Genomic DNA, 17,421 nt, shown 5'->3' on the forward strand with positions numbered 1-17,421 from the left:
TCATGAAGGAGCTTAGAGCGGTGCACGCTGCTCTCTCTGGATAGTCTGAAGGGTTAGAGCCGACTGCCCTGCCTTATGTGCTCTGGGAAATTACAGAATTTTCAAGTAAATCGGGATTTTCCTAGAGGCAGAAAACCTAACTCCTTCCGCACAACTTCCAACACAGAAAACAAAACAAAGACGGTGGGAAAACTTCACCAAGAGCTCGGCAGCTCCAGAGCGACAAGAAACGCAAGGTCAGGCGATCAGTTGGCAAACCCATTCTGGTTTGGGGTGTGTATTACTGTAGGGACTTTGTCTCAGCAAAGAGGCAGAAGAGCTGCCTGACAGGCAAGTCCAGGACAATGCTTATGTTACTTGGTGTTGCTTGAGCCATCATTGCATTTGATCCCTCACTGGTGGGATATGCTTTGGAAGTAGGTTGCTTTGCTTTTGAGAATGCTTTTCCCCTTCTGCTTAGACGTTTCTTTTCTCTCTTCCTCTGATCTGTAGGGTGTGGGCCTGTATTTGAATGTTCTCCTAAATGCCTGGAGTCTAGATAGGCGTCAGCCTTTCCGAAGTCCACCTCCGCTCCCCTATCCCAAGCCCCCTCTGGTGAGGGGTGGTGGCTTCTTTATATGGTTTCTTGTAGGGCCTCAGCTGGAGTCTGCCTTTTTTGATGAAAGCAGGGCGTGCTTAGGTGAATGGCCCCAGCGAAATAAGGCTTGGAAGGAAATCTGCATTTCCCTCCACACCCACACATACCCCTGTAACAGCCATGTATGTGTGAACAGCTGCCCCCCAACACACGCACCACCGACAGTTTCTCCGCCTACCCTTCCCTATGACACCCACAAAAGTCTTACAGGTAGAATTAGACTGCTTTTGGTGAACAGTTACGTTCCTTTTCTGCTCTTTTAAACAATCACAGATCTTTCTATGCAGTTTGTTTTGCTGAAAGTGGAAAGTCCCTGTTTGTGGACAGCTCAGTTCTCTCCGGCAAAGGAAATGGGCAGAGTCCTACTCTTCAGCAGTGTGAAGTGGGGGAGGGGGGAGCAGTGCACTCCTTAGTGCACATTTTGAATGGACCCAAATTTTTCACCCTGGAAAGATTAGAAACCCTGACCAGAGCCTTGTCCCACGTGGCACCACACCCCGCCTCTTCACCCCTATGCAGTATAGAACTAACAGGAGGCTCCAGAATAGGATGCCATAGCAACTTGAAGTAAATAAAACTTTGCAGATGAGACCAGTTGGAGGGAAGGTGTGAGGCGTCTAGAAACTTGGCAGAGGAGGATGTTCATAGGGGAGCTTCTTAGGATTTTGCAGGGTCTTCCGAGTCCAATTCTGGGATTTGGAACATCATCATTAAAGATAAAAAAGTCGTGATTATGAAAATGATTATTAAAGATCACCAATTCTAGGATTTGGAACATCATCCTTAAAGATAAAAAAGTCGTGATTATGAAAATGATTATTAAAGAAGGCCTGAGCATGCCGACCTGTCTAGGTCAAAGTTTAGTCTTTGCTGAAATAGTTCCTATCCTGTACAAGTGTAACTTTTCCCCCGATTTGCATTCTTTTGCTGTGGCGTTGCTTTAGGGCCTCTGAGGTCAGAGGAAGGAGACTTTCATTCTACTAGAAGGTTTGGGCTTCATAAATTGCTGTCGAAAATGTGACAGATTTGTCTCGAAAGTATGATTAACTTAAGTGGCAGTTTCTTTCTGTAGCATTGTTCCTAAGTCACTCATTTAATTGGTTAAAGCCATAAGAAGTATTGCCCCCAAGACTAAGACTGTGCCCACTCCATTAATATGAATAAAGACAAATAGCTGACTTTGTGTGTGTGTGTGTGTGTGTGTGTGTGTGTGAGAGAGAGAGAGAGAGAGAGAGAGAGAGAGAGAGAGAGAGAGATTCTATAAGCAGCCTTAGAAAAACAGAATTCTGTGTCAAATCAACATTAAAGCTCTGTACTCCTGGGAGTGTAGCTCAGTGACAGAGCACTTGCCTGGCACATGTGAGGTTTGGGGGTCAATCCCCAGCACCACAAGAAACAAAAAAGCTCTGCTACTCATATTCAGTGTTAGCCAGTCACTTTGATTCACTGTTGCACCCATCTGCAAAATGAAGGCAACACTTGAAGGGACAATATAAAGTTTTAGTGTCATATATAGAATTACATGATAAGTAACACTTTGTTGCTGCAGTAGCTAGTTGCTTTAATGTAAATGTTAGCCTGAGTACACAAGTAAAGAGGTGGGTATAAAGGTAAAGGTAAGTTTGAAGTCTTGATATTACTATAGTAGTCTGAGTTTTCTCTTTTATCTTTGATTTCCTCATTTTTAAATATGAAGGCAGTTGCCAACCTGATATTTCCCTTGGTGCTTTTGAGGCCACTGAGGCCAAGTGGTTGGCTGCTTCTGGGAGTAGTTGGTACTGTGCTTATCAGGCCTTGCTTTTTCCTTCTCTCTTATCTTATCCTTAGATTTTGCTTGAGGAGCTTGCCAGTAGCGATCCCAAGTTAGCCCTCACTGGAGTCCCTATAGTACAGTGGCCAAAAAGGGATAAGGTAAGAAACTCTTCTGCTTAATCTTCAAACTGCTTAAGCATTTGTTAGCTGATCATTACCATTCCTGGAAGAAAAGAACAACTATATATCTTTTGGTACTTTAATACACACTGACAGAAAAATCACTATTCAGTTTTGTCCTCTTAGGTCAGGGTAATTGGCTATCTTTGGAGGTGACTATCTTAATAGAATTCTCAAACTGCAAGGTGTCTCTCTAGATTCAGATGCAAAGTTGTACATTTGTGACCAAAGTGATCACTTCCTATGCTTTTGACCCAGTGACTCAGTTACCTTCACAGATATTGTTTAAAAGTGGTTAAAGTAAGTTCATATACATTTAAAAGATGAGAGTTTTCTTTATTATAATGGGACCCTACTGAGAATTCCCCTTAATTGGGACTTTTCAGTATAAAACTGAAAAGAGAAGAAAAGAATTACCATCTGTTAATTGTCAGTTATGAATCTTCATGTTCCCTATGAATTTTTAGCACATCATCCTCTTTTACGGTTATGTTAAATGATAGCATCTGATCCTAGTCATGAGTTTAGTAGATAAATTAGGCCATTCTTTGGTATTGACTAACTGGCATTGACAAAGCCATCGCATTCCACGAATGGTTAAAGAGTGGGACCACTTACCCCTTCATAGGTGGCAGAGTCCCACTTAGCCACATAGGACTGCCTCAAAACAGTCCAGTCATTTCTGGCTGTTGAGTATTTTGTGTCAGAAAAGTCTTTAAGACCTGGTAGGAAATTAAAGTAGTAGAAAATATGATCCTTGGCCTTGAAAAGGTCACTAGCAAGGTAAATGCAAGTGCTAAAATTATAAACATTTACCTGAGCAATCTGTTCCATACTTAAATGTTAATTGGAGTATGTGCTGTGTACCAGCTCATTTGCTGGGATTCAGAGTGGTAAATGAACAAGACTAGTTTGACCCTTGAGTAATTTGTTGTCCTACTTATTTCAGAGCATATTCTGAGTAGTCAGTATAAGGAAATACTAGAAGGCCCCTAGGGTGACTTGAGTACATGACACTTACCCAGAAATCTTCAGGGATGGATAAATCTTAAGTTCTGCAAAATGAACAGGATGTGGCTGAAGCAGTAGACTGAAGGGCTAGGATAGGGGCTGGCAAGTTTTTCTGTGAAGATTGAGATGGTAAATATTTTACAGTTGGTATGCCACTCAACCATGGCTTCTCTCAGTTCTACCATTGTAGCATAAATACAGCCATACACAATACATAAACAAATGAGCATGGTTGTGTTCTAGTAAAATGTATTTATGGGGGCCGGGGATTTAGCTCAGTGGTTCCGCCGCCTGCCTTGCAAGTGCAACGACCCAAATTTGATCCCCAGCCCCCCCCCCCCAAAATGTGTTTATAAAAACAGCTAGCGAGCAGATTTGCCCACAAGACATAGTGCTTGCAGAGTTCCAAGCTAGCTATACCACCATGTAATCTTCTACCTTCTGCAGTTTTAATGCAATTTGATATGGTTGACCTCCCTGCTTTCTCTTTCCAGCTTAAATTCCCCACCCGGCCAAAGGTGCGGGTTCCAACCATCCCTATCACAAAGCCTCACACTATGAAACCAGCTCCACGGCTAACACCTGTGAGGCCTGCGGCTGCCTCTCCCATTGTGTCAGGAGCCAGGCGAAGAAGAGTGCGCTGTCGGAAATGCAAAGCCTGTGTGCAAGGAGAGTGCGGTGTTTGCCACTACTGCAGGGACATGAAGAAGTTTGGAGGACCTGGACGCATGAAACAGTCCTGTGTCCTCCGACAGTGCTTGGCAGTGAGTGAGCTGCTGGGTAAAAATGTTGGGGGAGGGGCGTGGGTGCCAGAGGGACTGGAATACAAGTGGAATAGAACCAGAGACTGCAGAGCTGAGAAGTTATGCTGTCTTTGACTTTCTTCATTTTGTCCTCTCCCTGGATTCAGAAAGAAAATATCTAGTACTAAAAACAATCTAATCTTTTGGCCTTACTTGCCTAATTTTCAAACAGGAGACTAACATTTAAAGGTCAAGCCACTCACCTTCCATCCCTTCTTTAAGTGAACTAGGAGGACTTGTGAGCCTAAGAACAAGCCAACTCAAAGTGAACATATTTCTCTTAGTTTCTGGTTCTCAAGCAGTTGAGTCCTCTGATCCTCCCCATTTTTTCCCACCAAAACCCCGTCTTTTCTCTAACCTGTCTCATTGCTCCCCACCTATTTGGTAGAAAATTAAGAACCAAACCTCCTGTCTTTAAAGGGAAGCTGAAATGGTAAAGATTTAAATCTGTTCTCTTAGTTTTTGTCTTTGTCCTTTTGTAGCCCAGACTGCCTCACTCAGTCACATGTTCCCTCTGTGGAGAGGTGGATCAGAATGAAGAGACACAGGACTTTGAAAAGAAACTTATGGAATGCTGTATCTGCAATGAGATTGTTCACCCTGGCTGCCTTCAGGTGAGGAGAATCTCAGATGCTAGAAAAATAGAAGGGTGGGAAACCCGTCACAAAAGGCTGCCACTATCTCTACAGTGGACCCTCAGCTCCATAGTGGAGTGGTCTTAACATCTAACATTGAAGGAGTCCTCAGTGTGTATCACGTTCAGTGCACAGCTGAGCTTTTAAAAAGTAGTAAGGAAAGCCAGGTGTGGTGTCACACACCTATAATCTCAGCACTTGGGAGGCTGAGGCAGGAGGATTGCTGTGAATTCAAGGCCAGCCTGGACTATACAGTGAGATCCTGTCTCAAAAAACTACACATACACACCAGTGGGCTGGGGATTTAGCTCAATGGCACCAAGCCTGCAAAGTCCTGAGTTTGATTCCCGGTACCAAAAGAAAAACCTACATACACCCAAAAGTAGTAAGGAAGGGCCTGAGCATGGTGGCATAGGCCTGTAATCCCAACCCTCAGGAGACTGAGGCAGAGAGTTCAAGACCAATCTGGGCTACAGTGAGTTCAAGGCAAGACCCTGTCTCAAAAAAAAAGAAACCAAAAATAAGTAGTAAAGAAGTGCTGCCCTCAACCTCAAGAGATAGAATAGCCAGGGCTGGGGATTTAGCTCAATGGTTCCACCGCCTGCCTCGCAAGCGCAAGGACCCGAGTTTGATCCCCGGTCCCCCCCAAAAAATTTGAGATTGAGATAGAATAGCCAGGGCAGAGAATTACTGTTTTACATGCACTTTCTTTTTAATCTTTAAGACTATATCTATTACAGTTACATGGGTGACTGGATATGATGGTGTATGCTTATAGTCTCAACTATTCCAGAGTCTGAAGATCAGTTGAACCCACGAGTTTAAGACCAGCCTGAACAACATAGCAAGAACCTATCAAATAAATAATGAATGAATCAGTGCTGTGACTTTTTTTTTTTTGCCTTTTCAGAAAGTGTCAGCTATTTATGACTGCCATTTGACTGACAGTGATTATAGATATTGTCAATTGTGAGAAGTAGACTAACTTTATAAAAAGTATGCATCTTAGAATTGATGAGTATTATCTCCATGGTGATAATGGTTATTCAAAGTGTTTAAGCAAATGCCACTTTTCTAATCACTTTACATAATATACAATTGATTTAGCTGAGTGTGATGGCACACCTGCCATAATCCCAGCACTCAGGAGGCTGAGGCAGGAGGATTGCTGGGAGTTTCAAGGCCAGCCTGGGCTACATAGTGAGACCTTGTCTCAAAAAAAGCCCCATTTAATCCTTACCACAATCCTGCAAAATACACATGGTTTTATCCCCATTTCACAGTCACTAGATTTTTTTCTCTGTACCCAAGCAGTCATAATGATTTAACTCCCCAAGATCAGGCCTGGCAAAATTGGCAAGATATCATCTGGAGAGCAGACCCAAATTGACCCAGATTCTTAAAAAACTTTTTTGGGGGGAGGGGTTTAAGACAGAGTCTCACTTTATAGTTCAGGCTGGCCTCAAGCTCAGTGATCCTCCTGCCTCTGCCTCCTGAGTGTTGACCTTACAGGCGTGCACTACCATACCTAACCTTAAAAGATTCTTCCTGGAGCCTGCATTTGACAAGTAACCAAGAATGAGAGTGGCCAGTTTCTGACGCTGGGAGTAGGTATTACTGTCACCTGAAACCAAGTAGTTCTCTCATTTTTCCTCCCCAGTGGACCAATGTGTTTAGAAATGGGTAACTCTCTAGCTTCTTCTTACCTGTGTTAGTGTGTAATGAAGGTAGAAGAGACCGACTCGTTTTAATTGTCTCTATTTGCCTATAGATGGATGGAGAGGGTTTGCTTAATGAGGAATTGCCAAATTGCTGGGAGTGTCCAAAGTGTTATCAAGAGGACAGCTCGGAGAAAGCTCAGGTAAAGGAACCACACCAACTTCTTTTGTGACAGGAAAAGAAGCATTCAGCTTGGGAAATTGCTATACATTTGCCTTTGCAACAGTGTTCAGGGCTTCTTTGATTGAGGGAGATCATTTTTATTTTGTTTGATTTTTCCTTTGGTTACTTGTTGAGTTTTTAGTGTGTTTTGTTGTTGTTGTTGTTTTCATTAGTTTTTTGTATTTCTAAATATTGTACTACTTGGGCTCCTGAAATTCCTGAAGTCTTGTTATACTCTGGGGCACTAGAAAGGGAGGAACCACAGCCGGGCTGTTGAGGGAAATAAGGTATGTAGGCTCTCTCCCAAGGAATGTAACTAGAGGGGACGCAGTGGCCTAGGGTTACCCTTAAATACTGGAGTTTCCAGTTAAGCAGGTTCACATATTTTGTCGTCTTCACCTCTGTGGCCTCACAGAAGGATCTGCCTACCCTATGTGCCCAGGTGTGTCATTCACAGGCAGCCCCTGTCCTAGAGGGGATGGGAACCAGCTCCATGACCTTGGCCAGGGGAGCTGAGATTGCTAGCCTATTGGTTGTCAGTAGTGTTAATGTCTAAAAGGGCTCTGGTTCCTTAGGCTGGCAAGCCAAGATCTGCTACGGGCACATACAGGAGGAAGCAGCAGGCCTCATGTCAGTCTTCCAGGGACCCTCCACTAGAGTTGGGAAGGGGGCATGAGAGTTTCCTTAGCTTCTGTTTATTTCTTCTATTTGGGCACCAGGGTAGTTGAAGTTACAGTTTTAAATGTTTTTGAGGGCAAGGGTTTTGGGAAATGACTAGTGTTAAAGTTCTTTTTCCAAATTCTTAGACTAGTGGCTTTTACATTTGTCCTGGTGGTGTTGAGGTTTGGCATCTCTGATGCAGCAGGTGGGTTGACAGATGCTGTGTTTCAGTTACTTTCTAATTCCTGTATGTTGTAAAACCCAACGCCTAGAAGATGGTCATTCCCTCCCAACCACATGACCAAAGAATGTGAGGAGAAAAAGGAACATAGCCCAGGACTATTGCTAAGGGACATAAATTATCTCCTTAAGGAAAATCTGAACTACTGATAGATAGGGCTCCTCTGGCAGTATCGACCAGGCTTTGTCACAGTGTAGCCAAGGTGGTTTCCTGGAAAGGACAAGTGTCTGGTGAGAGAGCCACAGGATGAGGTGTGGGCCTTGTGAGGAGTTCCTCACAATGATCTAAAGCAGATCCCTTGGCTGTGGTGCAACTTCTCACCGAGGTTCTCGTTCTACTTTCTCACATGGGCGAGAAGTAGAAGCTGTAGCTGGGAAAGTGTGGCTGAAATGCTGGAGAGCTAAAAGTCTAAAAGTTGGTGGCTTTTGCTGCTCTTGGCCTCTGCTTCATCATCTAAGTATTAGGTGGGCTGTTTTTTTCCACCACTAATAAAATCACTTGAGTGAAAGAGCTGAATGAGAGGCAAGATTTAAAATAATTGAATTATATAGGGTATTTAAACAGTATTTTTCCCAGGGGATTATCCAGGAGTTGGGACAAGAAATGGATAAGATGGGGTATAGAATCAAGCAGTCTAGATTTGGATCTCATTCCTCTGTACTTGAACACAATCCTTTTTGTCACAGATAGATTTCTCAAGTGACCCATTTAATGATTTTTGTCCCATAATCAGTGTTCTCTGGTACAGGCATGAGCTTGGTTGCCCATCTTTGCAAAGTCTAAATTGCAGGCTCTGAGGAAATTTGAACCCCTCTGGCAGCAGTGACCAGTCTTCTTTCAGGCGCACCCTGTCAGCTTAGAGGGTTTGGAAAAAAAGAAGCACTGATGTTGCTTTTCTGGGCGCATTTTGCAGAAGCGGAAAATGGAAGAGAATGACGAAGAAGCTGTGCAAGCCAAAGTCCTGCGGCCCCTGCGGAGCTGCGATGAGCCCCTCACACCCCCGCCCCATTCACCCACTTCCATGCTGCAGCTCATCCACGACCCAGCTTCCCCCCGGGGTATGGTGACTCGGTCATCCCCTGGGGCTGGCCCCAGCGATCACCACAGTGCCAGCCGTGATGAGCGCTTCAAACGGCGGCAGTTGCTGCGGCTGCAGGCCACAGAGCGCACCATGGTACGGGAAAAGGAGAACAATCCCAGCGGCAAAAAGGAGCTGTCTGAAGTTGAGAAAGCCAAGATCCGGGGATCGTACCTCACTGTCACGCTACAGAGGCCCACCAAAGAGCTCCACGGGACATCCATTGTGCCCAAGCTGCAGGCCATCACGGCCTCCTCTGCCAATCTTCGCCATTCCCCCCGTGTGCTAGTGCAGCACTGTCCAGCCCGAACCCCCCAACGTGGGGATGAGGAGGGGCTGGGGGGAGAGGAGGAGGAAGAGGAGGAGGAGGAGGAGGAAGATGACAGTGCAGAGGAGGGGGGTGCAGCCAGGCTGAATGGCCGGGGCAGTTGGGCTCAGGATGGAGACGAAAGCTGGATGCAGCGGGAGGTCTGGATGTCTGTCTTCCGCTACCTCAGCCGCAGAGAACTTTGTGAATGTATGCGAGTGTGCAAGACGTGGTATAAATGGTGAGCAGGGATACAAGGGGTCAGGAATAGGGGTTTGGGAGTAGGTGGCAGGTCTTCTGTACGATAATGGGATACACCTTAGCATCTGAAGGCTTCTCTTCTAGGGTCTATAAGGAGTCAGTGGACTCCATTTGTTTTCTAGGGTGTGAGTCCTGTTAAAGATATGGCAGCCCATTGTGTCTGCAGATGTTGTTAGGCGAATTCGACCCTTTGCCTCATCTCCCTGCTCTGTGTTTTCCCAACTCTCTTTGGCTTGGGGAGGGAACTGATTTGGGAGATGGATTTGTACACTGTATACTAAATCCTCAGAGTCTTACAGGGCGGAAGTCCTAACACATAGTCAGTTCAACTCATCATATGTTCAAAGTCTCTGATGTGCTAGTCATCTTCTGGTTTTGATGACACAGACAGCTATACCTAAAGCCCCTCAGAGAAGTGGGCATGCTTTCCAAAATGAATTTGAGAAGCTTATGATATTCCACAGTTTTAATTCTCTCAGTCCCTCAAACCTGAACCAGGATTCCTTTCCCCATCAAGCAGGGTCCACTTGTGAAGCTTCCTGAGACTTAGTTGTCCTTATTCATGAAATTGATCATTTCTCCTCAAGTTGAACAGACATTTAGTGGGAAGAATCCCTAGTGGTGATGAACAAAGACCTTTCTGTTCAGCATTGTGGGTTTTACCTTAAGCTCTAGGATATATCCCTTATATCTGGGTCACACCCTGTTATAGTAGTTCTCAATATGTGGCATCTTGTCATGGGCATCTCCGTGTGAACTTGTTAGAAATACAAATTCTAAGTCTGCATGTTATCGCATGTCTGTAATCCCAGCACTGAGGGAGACTTAAGACAGGAGGATTGCAAGTCCAAGACCCTTCTCAAAATAAAAAGGGGCTGGGATGGAGCTAAGTGTAAAAGCCCTGGATTCGATTGTAAGTACCACCACCACCGCCGCCCTGCCCCCCCCCCCCCCAAAGTAAAAGTGCAGATTCTGTGGGTCAGGTCCAACATTGCATTTTTTTTTTTTTTTTTTTTTTTTTTTTTGGTATTGGGGATTGAACTCCAGACCTTGTGCTTGTGAGGCAGGGGGCGGTACCACTGAGCTAAATCTGGCCCCAACATTGCACTCTTGAGAGCCCTCTGGGAGACTGCTCAAGTTTGAGCACCACTTCTCTATGCTCTGTAGTCAGCAGCTTGCTCCTGCCATAGAAGTTTGATGTGTCACTGGTGAAATATAGTCAGTCTTTAAAGACCATATTTTCTCCCAATACACGTTTATTTCCCAAGCCAGAATTAATGTGATCAATCCAGATTCTCTTTTAATATTTTTCTTTGTAGGGCCGGGGATTTAGCTCAGTGGTTCTGCCACGTGCCTTGCAAGTGCAAGGTCTCAAGTTCAATCCCCAGTACAAAAAAAAAAATATATATATATATATATATATTTTTTTTTTTTTTTTCCTTCTTTGTAGAGCTAGTGGGCCCTTGGTTTCCAGGCTAGGGCATCTAAGATTTTCATTATGTGCTATCTCCCCATCCCCTGTCAGCCAGACTCTGTACAGGGCTTGGAGGCAGAAACTAAAGTACTAAATGAAAGCCTGCGTGGTGCAGTGTAGTTTGTCGTCTGTGGATTTATAGATTGCAGTGGAAAGGTAGGCTTTCCCTTTCAATTCTGGACTGGGCTGGCTGGAAAATGTCAAGCTAGCAGTGAAGCAGAAACCCAAGGCTGAGGGAAGGCTCTGGACCTGATAAGGAGCCTCTTTGGGCCTGAAGCAGTAATGAGCTTAAAGTGGTGCGTATTGTGGAGGTGTTGAGGTACAGAGTAGCACCTTGCATCTTGGGTAGCCATTTGTTACTCAAGGGAGAAAATGGAGCAAGCCAAGTACCTTCTGATAGTATGAAGTCAAGAAATTTGAAGTTTCCCTTATATACCTTTTAGTAAGAACTATATTGTTTTAATGTAAATGAAGGATTATGTATATCATGACACTAACACCTGTGCTGGGTTCTCAACCCCTTCAGAAGAAGTCAGAGCAAACTGTTAAGTTATATAATATATAGGTTTGTAAAGTGTCTAGTTGCTGTAGAACAAAGTTTTTGTCAATACTGAGGCACAAGGGCTGGGGATTTAGCTCGGTGGTTCCACCACCTGCCTCGAAAGCACAAGGACCCGAGTTCAATCCCCGGTACCAAAAAACAAAAACAAAAAAAATACTGAGGCACAAAATGCCAGGGTGTGATCCTTGTTACTCCTGTAGAAGAATATAGGGAAGTGACCCTCAAAGTATTCTGCTTTTTCTAAAAGCCTCCAGCAGTCTGTGACGGGAGCTCCACTGACTGAGTAATCAAGTTAATGACAGCTAGTTCTCCTCCCTTCTGTCACAGGTGCTGCGACAAGAGACTTTGGACAAAAATTGACTTGAGTAGGTGTAAGGCCATTGTACCCCAAGCTCTCAGTGGCATCATCAAGAGGCAACCAGTTAGCCTCGACCTCAGTTGGACCAACATCTCCAAGAAGCAGCTGACATGGCTGGTCAATAGGCTGCCAGGTAAGTGAGCTATGCTGTTGGTAGTGCTTCTTAGAATTCCTTTAGGACATTTTGGTCAGCAGTCTCAAGCCATTGTTGCCTTTCTGCTTAACAAGAGGTTTCCCTGGGGCTATTTAACTGCTGGTCTCAAAGACATTACTGGACCAATGACTGCAATGCATAGTAAAGAACAGGATTAGGTGCTGCTATCAGCCCTGCAGGTCTCAGCACAGCCACTGAAGGAGAAACTACAGTCATGTGTGCCTTGAACAGCCCCTTGTAAACTATTGGGTATTTTTTTTTTTTTTTTTTTGGCACCGGGGATCAAAACATGGGGTATTTTTTGAGGTCTCAGACAGGAGGGAGTCAGTTAACAACAAAGCTAGATATAACATAGCATAAATCTTTGAACTTGATTATTAGAAGGACATGGTTCCTCTCTCCCCATTAGCTTGAAAATACATTCACTTTGTTCTGGTCAGCTGATAATTGACACTTTGAATGGGCTAGTAGAGTACATTCCATATCTGTTTCCATTCATTGCAGGACTGAAAGACCTCCTCCTAGCAGGCTGTTCCTGGTCTGCAGTCTCTGCCCTCAGCACCTCCAGCTGCCCCCTTCTCAGGACCCTTGATCTTCGGTGGGCAGTGGGAATTAAGGACCCTCAAATTCGGGACTTGCTGACTCCATCAGCTGATAAACCAGGTACCCTCTGGCCCTTACTTCTCTATGCTTGTCTTGGGGTAGCTTGGGCTTTCCACAGATCTCATCCTCAAAAGCTAAGGTAATCTCAGAATTGAAGCTGTGGTCAGAGTGCAAATTGAGAACAGAATGATGGACCATGAATAAATACTGTTTACAAGCAGATAATTAAAACTAAAGAAGTAAGTCCATTCTCTGGGTCATTGGAGTTTAGGACTTGGAGAAGACAAGCCTGAGGAATTCTCACAGAGCTTCATGGTTGAAATGGAATGTCAAAAGCTGTTGCCAGGATAGTCTAGAAAAGCATGGAGCTGTGGGTAGGGGAGCAGAGGAGCATTCCATCCATACCCATGTATGTGAGGCATAATCTGGCTCTGGGAAGAAAGAAAACTTGTTTTGTTTCCTAGAAACTGCCCCCACATGGTGCTTACTCCCTAAAGGCAGGGTTGGGCCTGGGCAGTTCTGCTTAGCTCCATCAAAGGGGCTTGGCCAGCAAGTAGCTGATGTTGCCTGGAACTTTGGAGCTGTATTAGAGAATTTTAAAGAGTTTTGATCTAGGCTTTTTTCTTGCCTATGCAGGTCAGGACAATCGCAGCAAGCTCCGGAACATGACTGACTTCCGGCTGGCAGGCCTTGACATCACGGATGCCACACTTCGCCTCATCATTCGCCACATGCCCCTCCTGTCTCGACTCGACCTCAGTCACTGCAGCCACCTTACAGATCAGTCCTCCAATCTACTCACCGCTGTTGGGTCTTCCACTCGTTACTCTCTCACAGAACTCAATATGGCAGGTATGCTGCTGCTGTTTTCCACGCTAAAGGTTACCCCTGCCTTCTGGAGGTCCCAGGCCTTCCTAGAACTTGACCAGTAAACCAGTGATTTGGGGTCTGTTGATTGAACCATTTCCACTCATTTGAACTACTGGCTGAGAAATAGAGTAAATAAGCCGGGTGCCCTCATGCATGGCCACTATCCAGTTGCAGTTTGGTCAGCTTTTGTGCTTAATGTCCATAGTGCTGGGAGTGAGACAGCAAGAGGGCAGTGTTGATGGTCTAGTCTCTGGGCCAGGTAGTCATGGGACTAAGTGTTTTTGTTTAGCATTTTGGGGAAAGATGGCTAGGGATACTGAATGGTAGAAGAGGGCATCTGTGGCAATGTGTTTGTGACCTGACCTCATGGCCACTTTGCCTACAGGTTGCAATAAACTGACAGACCAGACCCTGATCTACCTACGGCGCATTGCCAATGTCACCCTGATTGACCTTCGAGGATGCAAGCAGATCACTCGAAAAGCCTGTGAGCACTTCATCTCAGACTTGTCCATCAATAGCCTCTACTGCCTGTCTGATGAGAAGCTGATACAGAAGATTAGCTAAGACATGCCCAGCCTGAACTGAACAGGAAATGGATCTTCCCCAGCCTCCCCACTGAGGAGAGCCTCTCCCTGACCCTGCACGGGCTCTGAGGCCAGCGTCACACTCCCTCTCTGCTCTTCTGACCCTGAGCCCTTCTCCCACAGGTGGGATACAGAGGATGGACGACACCAGGCTTACCTGCCTGCTCCTCTGCCTCCCAAGGAAAAGGGACTAGCAGTTGATGTGAGAGGAAGGAAAGCACAGGCTGTGCTGTTGTGGTGCCTGCTCACTTGCTCACCTGCCAGGAGGCTCGGCATCTGGGGGATTCATGCAGCCTTCACCTGCAACACGCCCTGGACCCCTCTTCCCCACCTGTGGCCCCAACAGTGCCTGGTTCAGAGCAGACTCCAGGAAAGAAAGCAGTCCTGCCTCCATGGCCAGGTTCTCCTCATGTCCAGTGCGTGTCTCTCCTCTGTCACACTCTCCCAGCTTCTGCAGGAGGGGCCAGCAGCCCCAGGAATGCCAGGCCCAGCAGATCCCACTGGTGCTGTTGATGTCCGAAGCCTCACACCCATCTGTGCTCGCCCTCCTTTCCTTTCCCTGAGCTTGATGCTGCCCAGCATTCGTGCTCATTCATGTAATACAGTGTACCCCCTTCCATCCAGCTCCCGACTTTCCCACCAGTCTTCTCTGAGGTCCTTGTTGCACTTAATTGGGGTTGAAGCTCTTCAAAGGAGCTAGAACTGAACTCCAGGGACACCCCCATTTCATTGCTACCCAGGCAGATTCTGAGACAGGCACCATCTCCTCCCCCTCTCACCTCCCACTGACTGCCCTTTTCCACGTGTCCTCCTTCCTGCCTGAATAGGGCTTTCCCAGGATGCGTGTCCTCAGAGGGAGCAGCCTTTCTCCCCTGCCAGGTGAAGGGGAACAGAGGACTGGCCAAATCCCCACCTGCCTCCAGGCCAGGCTTTTCCAGGCCTCTACTTTAGTTTGGCCCCCGAGAGCCCCAGGCCTGTGCATTGCCCCAGCGGCTCACTGACCTGGTGCCTTTCAATGGTCAAGGGTTCCTTCTTGGAAGCCAGTCTCCTGCCCTCTGCCTATAGCCGTGGAAGGGGATGTGCATGTGCCTCTGTGTGTGTGGCTGAGTATGGTGTGTGTGTGTTTGAGTGCGTGCGTGTGTGTGTGTGTGTGTGTGTGTGTGTGTGTGTGTGTGTGTGTAGGAAAGGAGGGGAGTGTGTGTCTCCCACTCCACCACCCTTTGTCAAGCCCCATCAGCTGCCCCCTTTTACTTTGCATTGAACGGCCTGTCCAAAGATCCTCTCTCTAGGGCAGCAGAGAGCTTTTTGCACTTTAAAAAAAAAAAAAAAAAGGAAAGAAAGGTCGGAATTTCTTCTGGGTCAATATTTAAGTGTGTGAGGAGATATTCAATAGCAGCCTGTGGCAAGAGCTTCTAAGTGATAGATGCAAATTTGCACTCTGCTCCCCATCTATAAGGAGACTGATAGCACAACCTTGCCCTGCCTTCTTGTTCTCCAGCCTCATCCCCACCTCATCCCTTTCCTGTAGCCCAGTCTCAGGCTTTCCTCCTCTTAAATTCACAGTGGGGAGGGGACAGAGCCAGGCACCAGGGCTCTGAAGTATGAGCCACCCCAAGGAGAGACGTCAACTGTACCCTTGCCACTGTCGAAGCAATAAGAGGCAGAGGGCCCCCCTCTTTGCCCCTTAGCCCAGCTTTGACCCTGGCATTAACTGACCTTCTTAGAGAAAAATGGGTCCTGTAAGAGGTGGCATTGTATCTGTTTCTTCCAATCTGCTGATTCTTTTGACTGCACCTTAAAAACAGCAGTCTGCTCCCATGACCCTCTGTCCCTTCATTGGTCTCTAAGCCCCAGCAGTCTGGGGCTGAAATGTTGAGGAAATGCCAGTGACTTATTCCAGAGTGCCTCAGTTAGGGGAACTTAGCTGTAAAGAACCCTGGGTATTGAGCAAAAACCTTATTAATATTATTGTTAATGACCTATAATTGGAAGCTTCCTGCCTGTTTTTTGTTTGGGGTTTTTTTGTTGCTCCTGTGGAAAATACTTAAAAAGATTAAGTTCTGTTTCATTGTCTTTTTATAAAAGGGGAGGTGGAGAGACCCCTTCAAGAGCAGGGATTGTGCCGGGCGAGTGCCTCTAATTTTGGGACATTTCATCTACAGAAATTTCCAAGCTGATGGTTTGTTTGGGGTTTTAGTTTTTGTTTGATTTTTGGTTTGGAAAAACAAGCATTTTTACCGTGCACATAAATTGGTCAGCAGAAAAGGGAGCCCAAGATGGCAGCAGATGGACCGATGCCCTTGTTGGGTTTTACTTTTTGTTGAGACTGAGGGGAAAATGGTTTTTAAGAGGTGAGGGTTGGTCCACATGGAGGAGAGAACAGAGGAACAGAGGAATCCAGAAGTTCCATCACCTTCCTGCATCTGCTCTTAGCTACAACCTTGCCAGGAGAGCCTGCCCTCAGATTGCAGGACCAGACCTCTGCCTCCATCTTTCCAAGCATCGGGGCAAAAAACCACAAAGGAAAGGAAGAAAATTTATATATATATATATATATATAATATAAAATCACTTGGTGATTAAAAAAATAACTGCTCCATAAATAAAACTCCTAAAGTCACTATGTTTAAAGGATTTCATTGTGTTTTTTGTTTTATGGGAAAATACTGTAAATATATATTTTTTGTTGCTGATTTAGAGTCAATCTCCAATGTTGTGCTAAAAATTTTAAATTAAATGTAAGCATTATGGGGTGAGTCTTAACGCTCTCACTTGACACATTAGGGTTATTTTGGGCCAGGGAAGGAGGGAAGCTAGTTGGACTTTGTTTTGTTTTCTAAAAGTTCCCCACTATTGGTTTTAGAAAGAACAAGAACATCTTTCCTCTTGACACATGGATATGGGAGATATTTGTGTAATAAAATTTTTAAAAAACAAAAAAATAGCCTCCAGTGGGAAATATTTTGATTTGGGTTTTGTTTTTGTTTTTAAATAAAAAAGCTTTAAAAACAAAAGCTACCCCTTTCTGCTTTGGTGTGTGTGCCTTTGAGCGAGTGAGTTGGAAGGTCATGCTGACTCTGTGCTGCCGGTCAAGGGCACAAGTACTGGGCTCATGGCTCTCAGCAGAAGCAGCAAGCAAGACTATGGCTCCCAGACAGTCTCCTTGTTAGCTTTTGTTGCAGTGTCAAAAGGTACCACTTGCTTCGAGAACCACCATATGTATCTCAAGGCAAACCATTTTTCTGAGACAGGATCTCATTAAGTTGCCCAGGCTGGCCTCAAACTTGGGATCAGCCTGAGTAGCTGTGATTTAAGGCATGTCCTACCACTCCTAGCCTCAAGAACTTTCTGAGTTAAATGTTGAGAT

At 45.5% G+C, this 17,421-nt stretch overlaps 1 protein-coding gene across 15 annotated transcripts in view; it reads left to right on the plus strand.

Moving 5' to 3' along the window:
- The window catches only part of Kdm2a (lysine demethylase 2A), a 119,522-nt gene extending 102,837 nt beyond the window's left edge, over positions 1-16,685 (plus strand). For all 15 annotated transcript variants that reach the window (XM_087205017.1, XM_087205014.1, XM_087205013.1 and 12 more), the window contains 9 exons: positions 2,465-2,548; positions 4,075-4,344; positions 4,866-4,997; positions 6,790-6,879; positions 8,714-9,426; positions 11,810-11,973; positions 12,499-12,657; positions 13,234-13,449; positions 13,853-16,685. In XM_087205017.1, coding sequence (XP_087061143.1) covers positions 2,465-2,548; positions 4,075-4,344; positions 4,866-4,997; positions 6,790-6,879; positions 8,714-9,426; positions 11,810-11,973; positions 12,499-12,657; positions 13,234-13,449; positions 13,853-14,034 — 2,010 coding nt within the window. In that variant the 3' untranslated portion in view covers positions 14,035-16,685. The remainder of the gene's footprint in view (positions 1-2,464; positions 2,549-4,074; positions 4,345-4,865; positions 4,998-6,789; positions 6,880-8,713; positions 9,427-11,809; positions 11,974-12,498; positions 12,658-13,233; positions 13,450-13,852) is intronic.
- Positions 16,686-17,421: the final 736 nt, after the last annotated feature.

Source organism: Heterocephalus glaber, unplaced genomic scaffold (genome assembly GCF_053883595.1).
Source record: "Heterocephalus glaber isolate CG9 unplaced genomic scaffold, H.glaber_assembly_v1.0 deba00000594, whole genome shotgun sequence".
In the NCBI taxonomy this organism is placed as follows: Eukaryota; Metazoa; Chordata; class Mammalia; order Rodentia; family Bathyergidae; genus Heterocephalus; species Heterocephalus glaber.